The sequence below is a fragment of the Orycteropus afer genome, unplaced genomic scaffold (genome assembly GCF_000298275.1).
Source record: "Orycteropus afer afer isolate SDZICR_OR568_19922 unplaced genomic scaffold, OryAfe1.0 scaffold00124, whole genome shotgun sequence".
NCBI classification, from domain to species: Eukaryota; Metazoa; Chordata; class Mammalia; order Tubulidentata; family Orycteropodidae; genus Orycteropus; species Orycteropus afer.
The window spans coordinates 5,461,434-5,485,204 of record NW_006921711.1 but is presented as its reverse complement, the minus strand read 5'-3'; the positions used below and the strand labels follow the sequence as shown (position 1 = coordinate 5,485,204).

At 42.6% G+C, this 23,771-nt stretch overlaps 1 protein-coding gene across 1 annotated transcript in view; it reads right to left on the bottom strand.

Annotated features, from left to right (window-relative positions):
• PRKCE (protein kinase C epsilon) overlaps positions 1–23,771 on the bottom strand; it is a 794,842-nt gene that overhangs the window by 25,298 nt on the left and 745,773 nt on the right. Inside the window, exons 12-14 of the mRNA XM_007944393.2 lie at positions 22,865–23,003; positions 12,517–12,705; positions 4,209–4,355 (exon numbers count right to left, since the gene is read on the bottom strand). Of these exons, the coding sequence (XP_007942584.1) occupies positions 4,209–4,355; positions 12,517–12,705; positions 22,865–23,003 (475 nt within the window). The remainder of the gene's footprint in view (positions 1–4,208; positions 4,356–12,516; positions 12,706–22,864; positions 23,004–23,771) is intronic.

Sequence of the window (23,771 nt, the reverse complement as noted above, 5' to 3'; positions counted from 1 at the left end):
CCGTTTTCTCAGTATATTACTCTTGACTCAGAGTCTGTCCTTGAGCACCAGGATCCAAGAACCTCACACTTGCTATCCCTGGCTGCTTATGATCCACTCTCCTGGTCACTTCCTCCTAACATTAGGCTTTAAACTAGCTTTCAATACAGAGGACTTCGTGAGAACATACCTTAGCTTCCCTGGGTTCATTCAGTTCCCTCTTGTGGGAACCTGCCACCTGCCACTCCTCGGAAGATGGGGCAATCTACTTCCATAGTGATACTGCCTCAGAAATCCAAGGAGGGGTCGCTATGAGTCGGGTCTGACTCGACGGCACATAACAACAACAACAATGGTGACCCTGCTGATGGAACACAGAGCCATCCTCCTTGCTGGTATCTAGACCAGGCAGGACCCATATGGAAACTGATTTGGTTAGAGAGGGTAACCAAAAAACCAAACTCACTGCCATTGAGTTGATTCTGACTGATAGTAACCCCACAGGACAGAGTAGAACTGCTCCATAGAGTTTCCAAATCTGTATATATTTACAGACATAAACTACCACATCTTTCTCCTGCAGAGTGGCTGGTGGGTTTGAACTGACAACTTTTAGTTAGCAGCCAAGTACTTTAACCACTGCACCACCAGAGCTCCTTTAGAGGGGAGTAATAGCTTATAAATACTTTCTGTGGGTTTTCACATTGTTTTTGCAAGGCCTTCAGAGAAGGGAAATATAGTATATTCATCTTGGCAAAAAACAAACCCATTGCCATTGAGTCGCCTGGACTCATGGTGATCCTTGGGTTTCAAGGCTGTAAATTTTTACAAAAGTAGATTGACTCATCTTCCTCCCATGGAGCAGCTGGTGGGTTTGAACTGCTGACCTTCTGGTTAGCAGCCAAATGTCTTACCTACTACATCACCAGAGCTCTTTATTCATCATGGCAGAGGGTCTTAAACAAGCCCTCTGATGACTTGAGGTGGTGCCATTGCCAATTTTCAGAAGAGCCCAAATTCAAAGACAGATCTAGGATATTTTTCTAACTTGATAAATAAACTTTGCCTATTCTTTTACTCCTTTATTTTTGATGTCTCTCCTGAGAGAAATCTCTAGTTTCAAGGATATAAATATGATCAGACATTGAAATAAAGCTCTTTAAAGAGCTGTAGCTAAGAGCCTTCTAAAGATTATTATTATTTGGCTTAAAATGTGACCAGAAACACTTCTTGCACAACTTTAGTTTTCAGCTTTATTCTTCTTCTTCCAGATGTTCTAATTCCCTCCTCCAAGCTGAATGCAAACTAGCTTAATAAACACCCTGGCCCTAACGGACTCTAGGATAAATCTGGAGTTCTATGGGGGCAGAGTGGGATCAGGCTCAGGTTTCAGAAAGTCCATCTAAAACAGTTTTGAAGTTTGTGGCAGCTCTTGGAAGGTACCTCCCTTTTCTCTTTGCCATCCCCTCAGTAGATAGTAAGACCCATGGAAGCCTCCTGCTGTAGAAAGGAAGCAGGGTCCTGCCCTCTGGTGCTAACTGAGAACTCCTGAGAGCCCAAGGGAAAAGAAGCACTGGCTCCAAGTGAAGATGCCGGCCCTCTGCCCCAGCACGGCCTGACCCTTTTCTTTCTCATTGTATCTTTCCCTTATCTTGGAGCACGTCCCTTGGAGGAGTAGTACATCCTTCTCCTCTGCCGGGGATTTGTACATAGTGGTGGTTTCTGCAGGCCTACTCATACCCCTGACCACAGGAGCACATTCATTCCTGGCCAGATGAATCTTTAAAGGGGATCCCCACTTGTCTGAGCAAAGGTGGAACCTATATATTAGTGTGAGGCCTTCTTCTTGGTTCTTGACTCTTCTTTTCCCTAAGACCCATAGTAAACCCATACCTGTTTGGCTCACCCCTTCCCTCATTCTTCTCTGTGAGGAAGACACGTACAGCTCAAAGTGTGACTCTTCTCAGAAAGTCTGAGCTCTATTTAGTTCGAAGTCTCAAACTAAAGGTTGGAGGTCCTGGTGAGGAAGTTCTGATACCCCTGGAGCATGAGAAGGGCTTGTAGAGAGAATGGAGCTTCTCAGGGATCCATAAGACTCAGAGCAACCTCCTCCACTGGATTTGAATACTACTCCTGTGAAAGGCCTCTGGCAATGAATATTTTGTCATCACTTAAACCCAAGCCAGAAGCTATTCTCCATTAATCCATAATTTAAAACTTCTATTGTGCCTTCTATGATTAATGATTTCCCCTAATTCCTCTTTTCCAAGTAGCCTCTCAATAAAGACCTTCTCTTTGGTTCTCTCTGGCAGTCACTAGGTTCTCTCTTCACTTGACACACTCACGATGGTTCACCCAGGGCTTGCCCAGTCCCCTCCACACCCACCAAGTAAGAAGGTGGCTACTTCCCCAGCCTTGTCCTGCACAGCCCAGCTGGCCCCAGGGCTTCCAGAGCCTAACTTCAAGTCACTTTGTTGGCATAGGGTATAGATTTAAGTTTAAGTCATTTTGTAGAACTACGCTGGTGTCCGATCTGCTCCTGATCAGGTCTAGGGTTTCTGTTTCTTGGGTCTGGATTCTTTCCTTGGCTCTATATCCCATTTTTCTTTGGGTTTACTAACTTAGATTAAATCAAAATTAAAATCTCACAATCAGATTTAAGCCTTCAATTTTTCCTTCTTTTCTGTCAGACCTCTGGTCTCCTATTTCCTTGTCAGGGGCAAGGTTAATTTTGTCCTTAAGGCTACATGCAGAGATGCCAGACCCTGGCCATCGGGCAGGCTGGTATGTGAGTGAACCTAGGGAGATTGTACCCCAAACCCTCCCTCTGATCTACCACACCAACAGCACAGCTCAGCACAGTAGGTCCCAGAGCTGTGGTGGGGATGGGCAGGAGTGATGTGATATTACCAAAGAAAATAGGTGAGCCTAAATCTAGCCTGTCCCAAGCTGTGTGCTACCCAACGGAAACCAGAAAACCACAGGAGGAAGCAAACGAGGACTGGTGACAGGGCTGAGTGTCCAGGGATGGCCAACAGCCTATGCTCTGGCCTGGCTGAAGTCTGCTGAACTGTCTGAAAACTACCACACACAGTTCATGGCTAAGAACCACAGCACTGTCAATAAGGCTTGCCTTAAACCTGCCTGGACACAATTAAATTCTTCTCTGATCATTCACAAAGCATAAGAGGGTCTTTTCCATATTTGGAGGGGGAGGATGGGATGGCTCATCTGACAGAATGCAAGGTAACTTAGAGTCCTCCCTGCCTGGGACCCCACCAATCTGGGGCCTCTGCCCAAAACCTCTGATCATAAAGCCCTCCCACCAGTCACTCACCCAGTCACTACCCAAATTCTCAGTTTGAATGAGTGTCTCGTTGGGCTAAAATCTATCAAAATGAAAATATTATCCCCTTTCCTCTTGTCACACACACTCTTCCTTCCCCTTCCAGTGGAAGGTCACTGCCAAGATGTGATCTCTGCTCTCTGAGTCAGACCCAGACTCTTAGCTCTATTCCTGTCCAAACTCTGAGCCCCAAGTGCCCTTTATGACACCTCTCTAATTGGCCCCACCACAGTAGGCCTAAGAATCTGAATGGAAGCTTACGCTGAGGCTGGAGAGAAGGCAGAGGGAGAGTAGGGCAGGGGCAGAGGAGAGCTCTCAGATGGGAAAGGCCAGCTGATTTTCTAAAGAAATGGCCTCTTACAGATAAGGTCTCCCCATCTGCTCCCACTGGAACAGTCTTTCTCAAATGTCCCAGCTTCATGTTCTGTGTTGTTTCCACATAATGACTGTAACTATTACTTAAGTTAACATTTTCCTTTCAACGGACTCACTTAAAAACTTAAACCCATTTATTTATAAAGAAACCTCATGTCACTGTCATACATGGAAGGTTAGGATCATTTGTCATTTTTGATCAAAATAAATAAAAATATAGCTATTAAAACAAAGTGTCCTTCTGTGTCCTACATTATCAATCTGGTTTCTGCTATAGGTGACCTCTTTCTGACAGTAAATACTTAGGGCCTAAGGGACTCTCTCTTGGGAAGAGTCTTGCCCACCTCCTACCTTTGTCATTTTGGTGCTGAAGTGTGCCTCCCACCCGCCCTTTTTCAAGATGCCTTCCCTCCCTCCAGCTCTGTGTCTGAGGGCATGCTGCCTGCCATGCGGGCTCCCGGCCAGACTAGCGTGTGCTCTGGATCCTGCCACTGCTGGCCCAACTTACAATTCGTGGCTTGAAGGGTGGCTTAATCTTCTTCTGCTCCAGAAGCACCCAGTCGATCTCCTTGAAGAACGGGTGCTGCTTGATGGCATCCTCACCATTCTGTGCTGCCACACAGCCCAGACGCTTGTGGGGGTTCTTGGTCATAAACTGTGGGCATAGGGAGAGAGACAGAATTAGTGCCAAAGCCCAGCAGGCACAGGCTTGGAGGGAAAGATGCTAAGGTAGCCAAGCTATCACCTCCCAAATCTGCTTTCAGCACTTTCAGAGGTTTCGTCTCTGAGGAAATCCTTTAACTCTTATCTGGGACTTCCTATGCCACCACTCATCTGTCAGTTTGTCATACTATGGTTTCTTGTGTGTTGCTGTGAGGCTGGAGTGTATGCCACTGGTATTTCAAATACCAGCAGGGTCACCCATGGGGGACAGGTTTCAGTGGAGCTTCTAGACTAAGACAGACTGGGAGGAAGGAAAGGAGCATCCACTTCTCAAAGAACTGGCCAGTGAAAACCTTATGAATAGCAGTGAAATACTAATACATTACTGGAAAACTTTATGAACAGCTGAAACACTGTCTGATATAGTGATGGAAGATGAGCCCCTCAAGTTGGAAAGCAATCAACATATGACTGAGGAAGAGCTGCTTCCTCAAAGTATAGTCAACCCCAATGAGTAAAGCTTTCAGGACTGTGATAGTTATCGTTGATGGAATATCCACTGAGTTGTTTCAATAAACAGATGCCATGGTAGAGGCACTCACTCAGCTATGCCAAGAGATTGGAAGACAGCTACCTGGCCAACTGACTGGAAAAGATCCATATTTGTATCCATTCCAAAGAAAGGTGATCCCACAGAATGTGGAAATTATCAAACAATATCATTGATATCACACACAATAAAATCTTACTGAAGATAATTCAAAAATGGTTGAAATAGTATATTGACTTAGAACTTCCAGAAATGTATGCTGGATTCAGAAGGGGATATGGAGTGAGGGATATCATAGTTGATGTCAGATAGATCTTGGCTCAAAGCAAAGAATACCAGAAAGATGTTTACTTGTGCTTTATTGACTATGCAAAGGCATTCGATTGTGTGGATCATAACAAATTATGGATTACATTGAAAACAAAAAACCAAACTCACTGCCGTTGAGTCAGATCTGACTCACAGCGACCTCTCCTTGGGTTTCCAAGGCAGTATCTCTATGGAAGTGGATTGCCCAGTCTTCCTCTGAGGAGTGTCTTGTGCGTTTGAACTGCCAGCCTTCTGGTTATCATTTAATTGTACTCATTAGGAACCTGTACATAGACCAGGAGGCTGTTGTTTGAACAGAACAAGGGAATACTGCATGGTTTAAAATCAGGAAGGGAGTACATTAGGGTTGTATCCTATCTCCATACTTATTCAATCTGTATGCTGAGCAAATAATCTGAGAAGCTGGACTATATGAAGAAGAACGTGGCATCAGGATTGGAGGAAGGCTCATTAACAACTTGACATATGCAGATGACATAACTTGGTGTGGTGAAAGTGAGGATGACTTGGAGCACTTACTGATGAAGATTAAAGACTACAGTCTGCAGTATGGATTGCACCTCCATATAAAGAAAACAAAAATCTTCACAACTGGACCAATAAGCAGCATCACGATAAATGGGGAAAAGATTAAAGTTGTCAAAGACTTCATATTCCTAGGTTCTACAATCAACACCAATGGAAGCACCAGTCATGACATCAAAAGACGTATTGTTTTTGTTGTTGTTGTTGTTACGTGCTGTTGAGTTGGACCCGACTCATAACAACCCCTCCTTGGGTTTCCAAGGGGTATCACTACGGAAGTAGACTGCCCAACCTTCCTTCTGAGGAGTGAGTGACTAGTGGGTTTGAATCGCCAGCCAGTCTTCTGGTTAGCAGTCCAGTGCCTTAGGCACTATGCTACCAGAGCTCCCAAAAGACGTATTGCCTTGGGCAAATCTGTTGCAAAAGACCTCTTTCAAGTGCTGAAGAGCAAAGATATCTCTGTGAAGATTAAGATGTGCCCAACTCAAGCCATGGTATTTTCAATCGCCTCATATGCATGTGAGAGTTGGATAATGAAAAAGTAAGAATGAAGAAGAGTTGATGCTTTTGAGTTGTGGTGTTGGTGAAGAATGCTGAAAGTATTGTGGACTGCTAATAGAACTAACAAATCTGTCCTGGAAGAAGAAGTGCAACCCAATGCTCCTTAGAAGCGAGAATGGCCAGACTTTGTCTCACCTACTTTGGTCATGTTGTTAGAAGGGACCATTCTCTGGAGAAGGATGTCATGCTTGGTAAAGTGGAGGGTCAACAAAAGAGAGGAAGGCCCTCAAGAAAATGGATTGACATGGTGGCTGCAGCAATGGGGTCAGGTATAGTAGGGATCATGAGGCTGGCACAGGACCAGGACTGTTTTGTTCTGTTGTACGTAATATTGCTATGAGTCGGAGATGACTCGATGGCACATAACACAACAATACTAACAACAATACTTTTACAAATGAGGTATTTGAGGCACAGAGAAGTTAATTGACTTGCCCAAGGCCATACAGTTAGCAAGGTACAAAGAAGAGATCAGGAACTCAAAGTCTTATTAACTCCCTGAAAACCCTCAGTTTCTCAAATCTTCTTAAGAAAAGAGGAGACAAGGGTTTGATAAACTCATTTACACTGATGGATCAAAAGTCCTTTTTATGGCAAGGGAAGAAGATTAGGTACTCTTGTGAAGTAAATTATCAAAGGTACCTCCTGCCCCTCCTTTATTCCTAGACCTGTATTTCCAATCTCTAACACAAAATGTATATGGAGGTCAAAAGTTAAAAATCAAAAGCAAATAAAGAAAAAGAAAAGCTTATTGCTTGTCAATGCTTATACGTAAAAAATCACATTGATGTGTTTTGTATTTTTTTAATGGTCTTGTAACCCTGCACTCCCAAAGAAATTTACTGTTCTTACTAAATGAGTCAGTCCTGATGGTAAATATTAATTTAATTCAGCAAATATGCCAATACAATCTTGAGAAAAAAAAAAGTGCTTGTAGGTGGAATTATTTCTGAAAGCCAGGTGTGTGTGTGTGAGAGAGAGAAAGAGAGAGAGAGAGAGAGAGTGTGTGTGTGTGTGTATGTGTGTGTGTATTAGAGATAGTGTTTTATGTCAGGGGATGAGGGTTGAGTGTCTGGATTTTACCAAAAGACTTGTTGTTGTTGTTGTTGTGTGCTGTTAAGTTGGACTCGACTCATAGCGACCCCTCCTTGAGTCCTTCCATGGAGGATCTGGTGGGTTTGAACTGGCAACTGTCCGGTTAGCAGTCAAATGTCCACATGGGAACTCTTTATCTAAACTGAATTTATCTGCTGGCCTTTTGCATCTTTTATTGTCTCTGGCTTGAATATCCATCTCTAATTCTTACCTATCCTCCAAGAACCAGCTAAAATGTTCCTCCTCTATGAAGCATTCCCAGAGTTTCCCTCTGTTGATACCTGGGACCCCAGTTGCCTTGTTTATTTAAATTATAATTTGTCTTAACAGCTCTCTCCCTCAGTGAATGGTGAGCTCTATGGTATAGGAACCAGTCCTATCTTCCCAGCACCTGGCTCACTGCCTGGCTCCTTTTAGGTACTCAGTAAATCTTAATGACTAAATGGAGTGCTGAAGGCTGTATCTCCAGGCACAGTGCTGAGGGAGGTAGTCAGCAGGACTGTCACTTACTGTTGCAAAGATTGTATGTTGAACAACTCTATCATACAAATGGCCTCCTCTAAAGTTCTACACCATCTTCACATAGGCAGCAGTCCTCAGAGACCAGCTCGGGGGCCAGAGTCATGGAAAACCCAGCCTGGCCCTAGCATCAACTGCCTGACAATGTGAGGAAGTGAAGTGTTCCAAGGCCAAGGGAGTGGAAGACTCCTCCTCACTTCCTCGGCTCTTCCTGCCCTCCCTCTTCTGGGAGGGGAAGTATCAGAGCTAGGGATAAACAGACAGGTTTTACCATTTCAGGAAGCTGTACCCAGCCAGTCTCCACGGTGACTTCATCCCCTTCTCACCAGTTAACATGGGTACAACCTCTAATGTTCTGAATCTGTGGAGGTCAGAGTTTCTCAGTCACGGTGCTATGGAGGTTGTGGATAATTCTTTGTTGTGGGGAATGATTCTGTGCACTATAAGTTGTAGAGCAGCACCTCTGACCTCTGCTCACTAAATGCAAATTACAACTCTCCTCACAACCCTCCCCTGCAACCTCTGAGCTGTGACAACCAAAATGTCTCTAGAAATTGCTAAATGTCTCCTACGGTCAGGGACTTAATGGCTCCTAGTTGAGAACTACTGCTCTAGGTCATTCAAACATAAAAGGGCTCAGGTGACATGCTGGCAAGGGGCTTGCAAGGTGTTCAGGGCCTGGAACAAGTAAGTAGCTCTGCTGTGCATGGTAATCTGGCTCCCTGGACAGATTGAGCAGTTCAAACACACCAACCACCTGAGAAGGATGGTTGGGCAATCTACTTCTATAGTGATACTGCCTCGGAAACCCAAGGAGAGGTCACTATGAGTCGGATCTGACTCAACGACAGTGAGTTTCGTTTGTTTTTTGGTCAACTGGATAATTGCAAGAGCTAGCTTGGGAAAAGATGGGACTCAGGAAATTAAAGGAGGCAAAAGCTCCCATCTCTACCCCAAATCAATTCTCAGTGAGCGTCCTCTGCTATCTTTTCAGAGATGCCTCACATTGCAGCTCCAAAGGACAGGTAGAGATAGAACAAATGAACACAAGTCCTATCTGACCCTCTGGACTATCTAGCTGTCAGTCAAAATTGAACCCAACTTCTCCTGGAATCTATATGACTGAAAGTTCCTTTCAGTCAGGTTTCTGCTTCAGTATCACCTTATTCAAGAGGCCTTCCCAGACACAGTGGCATTTCTCTCACCTCTCCCCGCATGAGGAGGACTTAAAACAAAGGCTATCACTGCTGTTGTCAGATGGATCTTGGGTGAAAGTAAAGAATACCAGAAAGAAATTTATCTGTGTTTTATTGACTACATGAAAGCATTCAACTGTGTGGATCATAAATGATGATGAATAACATTGTAGAGAATGAGGATTCTGGAACACTTAATTATGCTCATGTAGAACCTGTACAAGGATCAAGAAGCAGTTGTTCAAACAAAACAAGGGGATACTGTGTGGTTCCAAGTTAGAAAAGTTGTGTGGCAGGCTGTATTCTTTCACCTTACTTATTCTATCTGTTGTTGTTGTGTTGTTATGTGCCGTTGAGTCAGACCCAACTCATAGTGATCCCTCCTTGGGTTTCCAAGGTGGTATCACTATGGAAGTAGATTGCCTCATCTTTCTTCCGAGGAGTGGCTGATTCTATCTGTAAGTTTAGAAAATAACAAGAGAAGCAGGACTATATGAAGAATGTGGCATCAGTATTGGAGGAAGCCTCAGGAATCACCTGCAATATGCAGATGATACACCCTTGTTTGCTAAAACTGAAGACAACTCAAAGCAATTACTGATGAAGGTCAGACTACAGCCTTCAATATGGATTATACTTGAATGTGAAGAAACGAAAATCCTTACAACTGTACTGATAAACAACATCATGATGAACAAAGAAACTGAAGTTGTCAATGATTTCACTCTGCTTTGATCAACAATCAATGTTCATGGAAGCAGTAATTAAGAAATCAAATGACATATCACATTGGGCAACTCTGCTGCAAAAGACCTACTTAAAATTTTAAAAAGCAAAAATGTCACTTTGATGACTAAAGTACACCTGACTCAAGCCAAGTCTTTTCAATCACTCCATATGCATGAGAAAGTTGGATAATAAAAAAGGAAGACAGAAGAAGAATGGATACTTTTGAACTACAGTGTCGGTGAAGAATATTAAATACACCATGGACTGCCAAAAGAACAACAAATGAGTCTTAGAAGAAATACAACCAGAATGTTACTCAGAAGTGAGGATAGTGAGACACTGACTTGCTTACTATGGACATGTCATTAAGAAAGACCAATCTCTAGAAAAAGACATAATGTTTGGTAAAGGAGAGAGTCAGTGAAAACAAGGGGAATCCTCAATGAGATGGAGTGACACAATGCTACAACAATGGGCTCAAACATAGCAGCTATCATGAAGATGGTGCAGGCCTAAAAAACATTTCATTCTGTCACATATGAGCTGGATCTGACTTGATGGCAGTCAACAACAATAACTTCCCCTACCCCATCATCCTGTCACTCTTTGTCTCTGTATCTCACCTCATGTTTCTTTTTAGCATCCCTTGTCACTTGGTACAATATGCAGTTCTTTGTCTATTCATTTATCCACTGGACTACAAGTGTCACGAAAGCAAGGACCTTGAGCGCTACACCACCAGCACCGGGCTTAGTGCCTGGAACATAATAGAGGCTCAATAAATATTTATTGAATAAATGAATTATTGAATAAGCACAGGCTATTTGCTTCCTTCACTGTACTATGTGTGGATGTATTTTTTATTTATTGGCCTTCTCCTCCCATTGTACTGTAGCTCCATAGGCAGGGACCATGGCTGTTATATTTGCCAATACTTACTTCACACACACACGCACACACACACACACACACACACACTGTCGTCAAGTCGGATGGACTCATAGCGACCCCTCCTTGGGTTTCCAAGGTGGTATCTCTACGGAAGTAGATTGCCCAACCTTCCTTCCGAAGAGTGGCTGGTGGGTTTGAACTGCCAGCCTTCTGGTTAGCAGTCAAATGCCTTAGGCACTACTCCACCAGAGCTTCAATACTTACTAATACTTAGAATCTAGCAAAATTCAAGTCCACTGGAAACATTTAATAACTAGTAGTTCATGGAATAACTATGTAGAGAAGGAAAGGCAGAGAAAGAGCAAGATAAGTAGAAGAAAAAAGGGAATGAGGTGATGGAAAGAGGGAAGGAAGGAGGGGGAAAGAACAACTACAGAAAAGAGTAAGATGTCCTCATGGGGTATTTTCTAAAATGTGGGGTGTGTGCCACCAGATACTGACAAAATAAATTTAGCCCATGAAAACAGCTTCTTATGATGACTCATATTAATTAATTATGGCAAGTGATACAGATTTTCTGTCCATAATAACGATAAAAAGTTTCTTTGTAAAGTACATGTGATTAGGTAAATATTGAGAGTCAATTAACTAATAAGAGAAGTAAATAATGGTACAAAGAGTATTTGAATATGCCAACTTTTATGAATGTAGCACGCAAACTACTGAAGTCAGGGGAATTCTCGTGCATGAAAGAAGCCAGGACTGAAAGTCAAGGTTCCTAGTTGTCACTTGTCCTGCCTCAGTCTAGTGGCGTGGCCTTGGACAAACTAGTCTATTTCCTTCTCTGCCCTTCATCTTCTACTCTTTCAAAAGGGAAGCGATAACATCAATTATTTGACATAGTTGGTGCCACCACATTGCAGAAACAGCTGTGTTTAGAAAGATTAAGCTTTTTCACATGTGAGGGATTATTAGTCAGAGCAGGGACAGTGTCTCTATTAAATATCTGAGTCCAGCATGGTTGCTTGTATCTTGAGTGGACATCTCTTTTCTGATCAGCTGTTCAGCCATAGTAATGCTATTGTGGACCCAGAGCCCTCCCTTCTTTCCTTCTTCTATTTTCTCTTCTGGTAGCGTCGTGCCTAAGGCACTTGACTGCTAACCAGAAGGCTGGTGGTTCAAACCCACCAGTCACTCCTCGGAAGGAAGGTTGGGCAATCTACTTCTGTAGTGATACTGCCTCGGAAACCCAAGGAGGGGTCGCTATGAGTTGGGTCCCACTCAGTGGCACATAACTAAAACAACAACAACATTTTCTCATCACAGGCCCTAGAGTGAAGTCAGCCACTGGGTGGCAGGTAAGGAAGGAGGCCCAGCCCCAGAGCATCAGTGGCAGGGTGATGCCGATGCTATTTGGGTGGGCTCTGCTCCATCTGGGACATGGGAGGACACAAGCATATACAGTGCCCCATCTCAGGAAATGCAAATATACCATCCCTTTCCCACAAGCAGAGCAATTGATCCCAGATCCTGTTTTTTTAGTAGCAGCCCTCTGAACTATGCCTGAACTTCCAGGATGACTGCCCTTGACTCCTCACAATCAGTGGTGAGAGGAACTAAACAGTGAGAATGGGGAAAAGGAGCACTGAAGAGAAAAGACTGAGAGAGAAGGGAGAATGGAGTGAGAGAGAGAGAGGGATAGGAGGGACAGAGTATCAAGAAAGAGACAGACATAGTGGGAAGGCTGGGGGACTCACCGCTTTCAAGATACTGACAGCCTCTTTGCTGAGCCAGACTGGGTACAGCACATCATCGTGGAGGATGGACTCAAAGAGGTCATCTTCATTGTCAGCCTCAAATGGGGGCTGCCCAGCCATCATTTCATACATCAGCACCCCCAGGGCCCACCAGTCCACAGAAGGGCCATACTCCAACTCTTGTAAGATCTGTTCAGGAAATAGCACTGTTAGAAGAGGTGAAGCCTTGGGAAAAGGCCAGCAATGTGTGTGAGAGCCCATCAAAGACTCCACCACAGATCCCACTGAAGATCCCACCATAGGCCCCTCCACAGATCTCACCACCAAAAACGCCTGACTAAGTGCCCATGGAAGGAGCTGCAATTGCCTGATCCTCTGCCTCTCCAACTTGTTCTGGCACAGAGCAGATCCCCCTGTTATAGAAGGTTAGGTTCTAAAACAGCAAATTCAGTGAAAATTGACTTTGAGAGTTACTACATTGGAAGCAACTACAATAAGTCAACCATCTGTCCTCCAGTGGGAAGAAATTGCTGTTTCTTTACATAAGTATCAGATGAAGTTCCAGACTTGCATTTTGGGTCAAGTTAAAAAATGCATATTTTTTTAACATTGAAATCAGAATCAGGGAAGCAAGATACAAATGAATGGACACAGGCAATCTGAGAGTAATGGAGGGTGCAGCAAGTTCTGGTCTTCTATCTCACCCTCATGTCAGGACATGCTCACTGACTGGAAAGGAGAGCAGAACTGCAGCCTTATTTAAATGATGTCTATAGTGAACTTTACTCAAGTCCTGTGCTCCTAGAAAAAAATTTTGGTTATGACCCCCACCTCCTCCCTTTTCTGTTCTAACCACAAAAGACCACTATGCTCTTGCATATGGGATAAGACCAACCTCTACCCTTCCTCAATGACTCAGATAAGACCCATTCTCATTGTGACTCATAATTCTGCTGATGACTCTATGTTTAATTTCTCTGTTAAGCCCCAGACTACATTCCTTCCTTTGAGACATTCCTCATTAAATGAACACTCTCCGTGCTGCAACAGTTCTGAATAAAATCACCTCCTTAATTGTCCTGTGCATGATGTCTTTGAAAAATTCATGATCTTTCTCTCTTTTTTTCCTCTGGCCAAATATGTAGAATTGAATTTCCTTAGGTTAAATACATGTATGACATGATGCTACTTACAGCTTCTGAATGAATGGACAGAAGTCTTACAAACTGAACCATAGTTTCAATGGATGAGAGGAATTTTACCTAAAGTCATGATGATTCAGAACTTTCTGAAAAGCAAGTAACTGTCCCTATTCTAACTTTCTGGAGCACTGGCCACATGTTATAGTAGAAGGAGATAGTACATCTGATGCTTAATTTCCTGGATGCTCTTAAGGCAGTCATTGACTTGCTCATTATCATATGGGGCTCAGATCCTCGATTCAACCTCACAAGATTAATTATGGTAGAAGGTTTTTAAAAATGCCACAAAATACAAAGCTCTACATAATTAGAAGCTAGTATCAAATTCAAGCTTTCTTCTATTAGGTCTAGTTTCTATGTATATATAATATGTAGTAGGACAATGATGTATGTTTGGCTCAGAAGAGAAATAAATACTGAGCTGTCCCCATGGTTAAGAAAGGTATCATGACACAGTGACATTTTCATCCACAATTTCCTCTTATCAGCCAGAAAGGATTAGGCATGGTCCTGCCCAGAAACAGGAGGGTATCTGAGATTGCTCCCAACTTTATACATCTATAAAAGGGTTCCATAAAGTGAGGGTGTACACTAGAAATGAGGTTGGAGTTCATGTCCTAAAAGAGGGTATACTCTGAGGACCCCCAAAAAAAGGGCAAAGGCTGCACCTCATCATTCTAGCTCCCACAGAACACCTCAGTCGAATAACTTCTCAGGGTCAGGACAAGAATCCAGTCAAGTTCTCAAATTTCAAGATGGCCAGGGAAGAGGTGGCTAACCTTAAGCATCTAGTCTTTCTGTTTATTCAGAAATAATCCCTCCTAGAGATTACAAATTGCTTGGAGTAAATCAAAAGACTTGGATGGAAATCTCTTGAAAATAGTAAAAATAATGCATATTTTAGGAATCTTCCAAATTTGGAATAAAAAGGAATGTGAGAAAATGCAGCAAAAGACCTCTTTAAAGAGGTGGAAAAGCAAAGATGTCACTCTGAGGACTAAGATGTGCCTAATCCAAGCCATAATATTTGCAATCACCTCATATGCATGAGAAAGCTGGAAAATGAACAAGGAAAACTGAAGAATTGATGCCTTTGAATTATAGGTGTTGGTGAAGAATATTGAATATACCATGGCCTGCCAGAAGAATAAACATATCTGTCATGGAAGAAATACAACCAGAATGCTCCTTTGAAGCGAGGATAGTAAGACTTTATCTCATGTATTTTAGACATGTTATCAGGAGGGACCAGTTCCTGGAGAGGGACATCATGCTTGGAAAAGCAGAGGATCAGTGAAAGAGAGGAAGCCCATCAATGATATGGAATGACACTGTGGCTATAACAATGGGCTCAAACATAGCAACAATGTGAGGATAGCACAGGCCCATGAAGTGTTACATTCTATCATACACAGAGTTGCTATGAATCAGAACTGACCCCATAGCCCCTAACAACAACAGCAATCTGCTTTGTTATTACCTGTGTTCTCAGACCAGAGGTGCCTGAAAGGTCAGAGCTATAGCTTCCATTGTCCTGAGACATTGGCAATTCTGCTATATTTCAAAGTAAAAGCCAGCTCCTCCCTCTACTTTGAAAGATATAGCACTCCAACATGGTTGAGCATAGGTACTACTAGTTTCCATCCTTCACAGTCCTGGTTATGACTCATCTCTTCCAGAAAATTTCCTGGATTTCACCAGCCATGGTAGTTTTTCCTCCTATCCTCTAAGATCTTAGGACCCTTGCCTGTTCCTAAGATTTGTGGACACGTTTCATGTACTACCATGTTTTTAGTCATGGCTTTGTGGTCACCTGACTTCTTAGAGTATCTATAAACTACCAGAGAGTAAGGGCTCTAGCATTCTTCTGAGCTCCCCACTGCACCAAGCCCACATAGGAGATAGCCAGCCTTTTGTGACCAGTTGATGTGTATGTGTATATCTTACTGGGCATGCTCCCTTCCCTCTTAGGCTCAGGGAGCACTGGGCACTAAGGTGGCCACCCTTCACTTTGGACAGGTGGGACAGCCTGGGTTCTGTGCAACCACATAGTGGTGGGAAGGTGGCCTCCAGGTGGCCTGTGTGTGCACAGACAGGATGGCGCTGTGGAAACCGCAAAGCAGCCCTGCCCACCTTTCCCCAGGCCCCCTACCAAGCCTTCTGGTTTGGGGTGGCATCTTTTGTCAAATTCTTTTTAGGCTTGGCCCTAATTATCTGCTTCCTAAACACCTTGCCAGCTATGGAGCTGGTAAGAAGGGCAAGGCTTCACATGCTATGGGAGGGCACCTGGCACGGCAGCCAACACCTCAAGAAGGTCAGAGCCAGGTTAAGAGAGAAGGGGCAGATGTTGGGCTTGGTGACATGACGCATTACCCAGGGCTGGGTCACATCCTGAGAGCAGAGGCTGGGTGTGGAGGAAGGAGAGGGATGTGATGGAGGCTGGCCACAGGACACATGGTGGGAAGAGAAGCACTGGGGCAGCATTAATGCCTCAGAAGGTGTCTCTGGTTTCAGGGTTAGTTAGTGCCTCACTACTCCTCCTATGTGAACAGAGAGTTGTGCTTTTCAAAGCATTTCCATGCTATAATCTCATTAGATTTTCAAAACAGTGTGATGAGATGGGTAGGACAGAAATTATTCTTAATATTCCCATTTGAAATATGAGGAATCTGAGCTTCAAAAATGTTTGGTGACTTGATCAAGGTCCCATGGAGACATTCAGGGCCAGGGCTGGCATCTTCTTAACTCTCAGATTGTGCTTCCCTCAACTGTGTAGCCTAACAACTATGGTGAGCATGACAAGAGCCACAGGCATCCAGTGCTTACTGTGGGCTGGGCACTGTTCTCACTGTGTTAGATGCATAATTTCATTTAATCTTCCCAGTGGCCCTTGGCAAAAGCAGATACACCTCTATCAGCTATAATTTGCCTACAATAAGACCAGGGATAGTTTGCCATTTTAAATGTAGCGGTGATTCCACACAGTTGACATGAAGGATGGGGTGGCAACCAGAGAGTGACTGTGTCTGGTTATAAACAGAAATCAGAATTGTTCATCATGAGTCTCATCAATGGCTGTGTGGGTGGTGTTTTGTTCATCATAAATTGTATGTTTGCCTTTGGCTGGATCCTTAGCAACTACATGGCACTCTCAACTGTGACTCTAGCACTACACACTCACATAGGGGCTGGACTATGTGTGCTGGTGATAAAAATGAATGAGGAGGATGGTGAAAAAACAGGTTCCAACTGAGAAACCTAAGTTTAATTTTGTTCTTAAAGGTTGAATTCTTAGTGTTCCTTTTAAGAGAACACACTAGTAGACTCAAATCATTATAGATTTCTTTGAAGATAAAGTTTCTAAAGAGAAGTTACCTATTATTCAGCATGTCCACTTCTACCACCCTCCTAACATTACCCCACGTGTCATCTGGTTTGTAAAAAACTGATTCATCTGGTCCCCCTCCCCTAATTTTCTGCCTTCCCAGTCACACTGCTTTTGCTGCTCTTATTCCTGGGTCAGGTATGATTCTGTCACCTTTCCACCGAGAAACTCTTGGTGGGTCCACAGATCCTACAGGATTAAGGTCACATTTTTTGAGGGCTCTCCTTGATCCTAACCTCATTCATTACTACGAGTACCGTTGTTCTTAGTTGCCATTGAGTCAGTTCTGAGAAGCACTGGGGCAGCATTAATGCCTCAGAAGGTGTCTCTGGTTTCAGGGTTAGTTAGTGTCTCACTACTCCTTCTATGTGAACAGAGAGTTGTGCTATGTACCACAGAAGGAAATGTGCTGTCCCTTGCCAGTCCCATAATCATTGATATGGTTGAATCTTTTGTTGTGGCTACTGTGTAGCGTCTTCCAATCTAGAAGGCTCATCTTCGAACACTGTATCAGACAATATTCTGTCATGATCCATGGAGTTTCATTGGTTAATTTGAGGAAGCAAATTACCAGGCCTTTCTTCTCATCTACCTTAATCTGAAAGTTCCAAATAAACCTGGCTACCATGGGTGATCCTGCTGGCATGTGAAATACCAGTGACAGAATTTCCAGTATCATAGCAACATGTACACCACCACAGTACAGCAAACCCTATAGTCTATACTATTTACCTTCTTTGAAAGAGGCCAAAATTTCTTCTCACCTCATGTCCCTTGATCATGTTGGAATCTCACAGAGTTCTCATTTGTTCATTCAGCAAAACACTAGTAAGAGTCTGATTGGTCTGCTGGACTCTGGCAGCGCCCAGATCAGAAACAAAGGACTTGTTCTCAAAAGATTCAGAACCTAGGGATTCTACACCTTCTTCTTCCTTCCCATTCCCACTCTAATCCTCTCTGTGTTGTTTCAAAAATTCCTCTCCACCATTCCCACCAATGGAAATCCTGCTTATTCTTTTTTAAAATTAATTTTTATTGTGATTTGGGTGAAAGCTGATAGAGCAAATTCATTTTCCAAACAGCAGTTCATACATATTTTGTTTCATGACATTGACTGCAATTCCCCACAATGTAACAGCTCTCTCCCCACTTCCTCCCCATAGTTACCTCTTCCCTGTGTCCTTCTCTTCCTTGCACTCCCGCTCCTTGAGTTGTCACCCTGTGCAAACACTACTCTTCTGTTCTCCCATGATTAACTGCTCCAAGTAATGTATCTACCTGATGCAAATGTCCACCTCAGATGCCTATTATTTGGCTGGAAGTCACAGGAGTGAGTCAAATTCCAGACCTAAAGGGTAGCTAGAGGCTATACTCTCCGGGGTTTCACCAGGCTCTATCAGAGCAGCAAACCTGGTCTTTTTTCTTTTTTTTTTTTTTTATGATTTTTAGTTTTCTTCCATATTGTTCTTCCACTCCATCTAGGATCTCCTGCACCGATCCCCCTCCAAGTGGTTGACAGTGGTAGTCAGGCACCATCTAGTTCTTCCAGTCTCATGGTCATATAGGGTGAGGATCGCATAGTACATGAAATTTTCCTTCCATATACAAACCTTTCCTTGACTTTTTACAACAATGAACTAATACAAGTCCCTTGGAGTAATTATTTCCATGATCTTTGCTTTACTTCATTCTTCTTTGCTCTGGATGAGGACAGACCCATCATTGCATCTAGATGACTACTTGCAAGCTTTTAAGATCTCAGTTGCTACTCACCAAACTAGGATGTAGAACAATGTTTTTGTGTACTATGTTATGCCAATTGAACTTGATGTCCCCTGTGACCATGGTTCTGAGCCCACATGTCCAACCACTAGCTCACTCCGGGTAGCTGGCTGTGGCCAAGATTCCACCACAACCTTGTCACTTGTCAGCTCTACTATACACTAGGACATTCTTATAGCACATACAAATACTCATGTAGAAACACTGTCTGCTAAACCTATGCATGATCATGGGCACACTACCCCCTGCCTAGACATAGCCTGTCCATTCATCTGTCTACCCACAGATCAATACTTTCCATCACTGACAACATAGTACTGTAAATGCAAATGAGTTCATCTCAGCTGTCTGTACCTTCCATGTACCTCTCTATGTCTTCCTCTTCATCAATGCCACCAAGCTCATCACTCACATTTGGTTCACTGCCTTTCCCTTCACCCATATAATACTTGCCTCTACCCATCTAGCAGTGTTTCTTCCCTGCCCCTCTCATCTCTGGTGACCAACAAAGAAAGTTTCCTTCCATATATAAACCTTTCCTTGACTTTTTACAACAATGAACTAATACAATATTTGTCCCTCTGTGATTGAATTATTTCACTCAGCATAATGTCCTCCAAATTCATCCATGTCATGCAGTGTTTTGCAGATTCTACATTATTCTTTAGTGTTGCATAGTATTCCATTGTGTGTATGTACCATAGTTTGGTTCTCCATTCTTCTGTTGATGGGGACCTAGGTTGCTCCCATCTTTTTGCTATTGAAAATAGTGCTGTGATGAACATGGGTGTGTATATATCTGTTCTTGTCTTGGCTCTCACTTCTTTAGGATATATACCTAGTGATGAGATTACTGGGTCAAATGGCATTTCTAATTCTAACTTCTTAAGGAATCACCATATTGCTTTCCAAAGTAGTTATATTATTTGACAGTCCCACCAGCAGTGTATGAGAGTCCCAATCTCTCCACATCCTTGCCAGCATTTATTATTCTCTGTCTTGTTGAACTTTGCCATTAGTGCTGGGGTGAGATGATATCTCATTGTTGTTTTGATTTGCATCTCTCTAATGGCTAATGATCATGAGCATTTCTTCATGTATTTACTGGCCACCTGAATATCCTCTTTGGTGAAGTGTCTATTTATGTCTTCTGCCAATTTTTTATTTGGATTGTTAATCTTTTTGTTGATGAGGTTCTGGAGTTTTCTATAAATTTAGAGATAAGTCTGTTGTCAGATATGTAATTATCGACAAGTATGAATCTGTTCCTGCCATTCTGTGATGTGCTTTTTTTGCGGTGTTGCTGATTTCTTTCTTCTATATAATTTTCTGTGCTGAGCTCATTTTGTTTATGAATTCTGTTAAGACTTCCTTCATTTCTATTGTTTTAGTATTTGCTAAGTGGTGGTGTGTGCCTAAGGCATTTAACTGCTAACCAGAAGGCTGGTGGTTTAAACCCACCAGCCACTCCTTGGAAGGAAGATTGGGCCATCTACTTCCATAGTGACACTGCCTCAGAAACCCAAAGAGAGGTTGCAATGAGTCAGAACTGATGGCAGTGAGTTTGGTTTTTGGTTTAAGTACTTGTGCTTGTCCTCTGTTTCTTTGAGGTTATCCTGTGATTTATATTTTTCTTCCCAAGTTTAGAATAGTCCATTTTTCTTGCAGTTGTCTTGACTTCTCTACCATTTAGAAGTTATGTAACTATATATATTTTTTCCCTCTTTTTGGTTTGTAGTTGTCCTATTTTTGTCAATTGATGTCTCTGGTTCACTTTTTACAATTTTGTAGGCTTATTTACTTTGGATACTCCATAACTGGGTTGGTTTCTGGGTTATGTCATTATATGTGTTAATGGTCAGTTGTTGTTTGCTGTTGTTGGTTCTCTGTTCAAAGGACTGCCTTTATCATCTCTTGTAAGGTTGGTCTGGTTTTAACAAATCCTCTTCACTTCTACTTATTTGAAAATGTCCTAATTTCACTATCATATGTGAGGGACAATATCATTCTTGGTTGGAAATTTTTCTTTCTCAGGGTTTTATATATACCATCCCATTGTCTTCTAGCCTGCATGATTTCTGCTGAGAAATCTGAGCTTAGTCTTATTGGTTGTCCTTTGCAGGTAACTCTTTGTTTTTCTCATGCTGCTTTCAGGATTCTTTCTTTATCTTTGGTTTTGGTGAGTTTGATGATGATTTGCCTTGGTGATTTTCTTTTGGGTGTCTATCCTGTTTGGGGTTCATTGGACTTTTTGAATGGATATATTCTCATCTTTTATCATACAAGGGAAATTCTCTTCCAACAAATCTTCAACAATTTTCTCAGTGGTTTTATTTGTCTCTTCCTGTTCTGGAATTCCAATTTTTTTTTTTTGCTGTTATTTGCCGTCAAGTTGGCCCCAACTCATAGTGACCCCTCCTTGGGTTTCTGAGGCAGTATCACTATGGAAGTAGAATTGCCCAACCTTCCTTCCGAGGAGTGGCTGGTGGGTTTGAACCACCAGCCTTCTGGTTAGCAGTCAAATGCCTTAGGCACTATGAAATTCCAATTACACATAGGTTATTCCCTTTGATGGTATCCCACATGACCCTTAGGCTTTCTTCATTTTGCTTTGATCTTTTTTCTGACTGATCTCTTTCCAAATACTGAGGTATTTGTCTTCAATCTCATTAATTCTATCTTCCATTGATTCAATTCTACTCCTTTGCCCATTCAATGGGTTATCTATTTCTGAAAATTTAGTATTAATCTTCTGGGAAATCCTGTTTATTATTTCCAACTCAATTCATCTACTGGGTACTATGAAAAGTCTTCCCTGATCCTTGAGAGTACCATCCTATTTTATGTTCCATGTTCTGGTGGCATAGTGTCTAAGGCATTTGACTGCTAATCAGAAGGCTGGCAGTTCAAACCCACCAGCCACTCCATGGAAGTAAGACTGGGCAATATACTTCCATAAAGATTTACTGCCTCAGAAACCCAAAGGGGGTTGCTATCAGTCAAAATTGACTCCTCAATGGCAGTTAGTTTGTTTTTTTTTTTTGGTTTTAGTTATTCTGATTAATTAGTTGCTTGCTTATCTGTCTCCCTCTAGATCAAAAGTTTCTGGGATCACTGTCTTAGTCAAGTCTTTATCTACCACACTGCTTTGTGTCTAGCAGGGACTCAAAGAATGTCCACTGAAAGAAAATAAAATGTGATTGTGCTAATATCTATTCATCATAGGCAATGTCTAATGGAGATTGCTACTTCCCTCCCAGCTTACTATGTGTCAGAATCTTCAAGACCATTTTTACTAAGTGTCTATTATTGATCATGCCTTAAACCTGAATCATATCACACTAGCTACTGCTCCATTTGGGCAGGATTGGCCTGAGAAGCCCAAAGCAAACTAACACTTTATAATGAGCAAAAGGTTCACATAATTTTCATGAAAGATAGTCCATTGGCAAAACTCACAATGAACATTTCTGGTCTTTGTTTATAATAAGATATGGTCACTCTTCTGTTCCTACCCTATCCTTTGGGGCCACTCTTTAGAATCACTATTACACATGAAATGGCAAATCAACCCTGGTCTTACTGTAGGCAAATTACAGTTGATAAACTTGATTGCTGACTTTATCATTGGTGCTTATTTAGTCTGGTTATTTAGAAGTGAAAACAATGCTAGTCAATAAATTTCTCTTGGTTCTAGTTTTTTTTTTTTTTCTGGACTAGAATGGAAGCATAGTATTCAGTCAGGACTTGTCCACATCTGTCCTGTTATTCTCAGTTTACCCATCATCTTCATCACCACCACCACTTCCTTATGAAGAAATCAGCAGTCTTTTGCCTTTCCTCTTTTCCTCCTCCCTAGAATCCATCCTGGTTTTCCAGAGCTTTCTGCAATCCCCATTAGAAACCTACAGTGCAGGTAGATGGACTTATGCATGAGCCTTGGGACCAGCATGAGGTGGTCCTTTTCATTAGCTCTTACCTCAGGGGCTATGTAGTCAGGAGTCCCACAGAACGTGGTGGTTGTCACACCATTCAGAATCCCTTCCTTGCACATCCCAAAGTCAGCCAGCTTGCAGTGACCTTCTGCATCTAGAAGGATGTTGTCCAGTTTCAAATCCCTGTAAGAAAGCAAGAACCACAAGGTTAATGTCTCACTCACCCCAATATGCTTTTCTTCAGTTGGGGAAATATGTATATCCCTGGGAAATCTGCTCCAGGGAAGAAAATCCTTGAGGAGACTGGGACTTTCCAGCAACCAACCTTACCCAGGAATTTTCTCCCATTTGGCCAACCTCCAGAGATGTCTCTATTCTCTCTAGTATGAGGGAGGAGCTTCAGTAACCCCAGGAATATATCAAAATTCTACAGTGGTTTAAAAAAGTCAGAATCTATTTACTGAGGCCCTACTATGTGCTGGAATTCAACCTAATTAGACTAATAGAAGAAAGCAACTTAATCCATCTCTACTTTCATGAATTAAGAATGAGGATCAGCTGAGGGGACAAGACTGACACATATAAATAACATCAGTGAATCAGATAAAGGCACATAAGAATCAAGTGCTACTTTATCAGACACCAGTAAATGGAAGCTATTGCATTTCAGTGGGGGGGAGGGCAACACTAAGGGCTGGTGCAAGCAGTGTGGGCTTTCAGGAAACAGTGACTTTCAAGAGATACTTGGAGAGAAGGTAAGGTTTGGATAGGCTATGAAATGAGGGGGTGGGAGGGAAGAAAAGCCAACACAACAGATGCAAAAGATAGCAAAGAGACCAGGGAATTGGATCCCACTAAAGAGTGAGGCTCTGGTAGCATAATGCCTAAGGCACTTGACTGCTCACCAGAAGGCTGGCGGTTCAAACCCACCAGCCACTCCTTGGAAGGAAG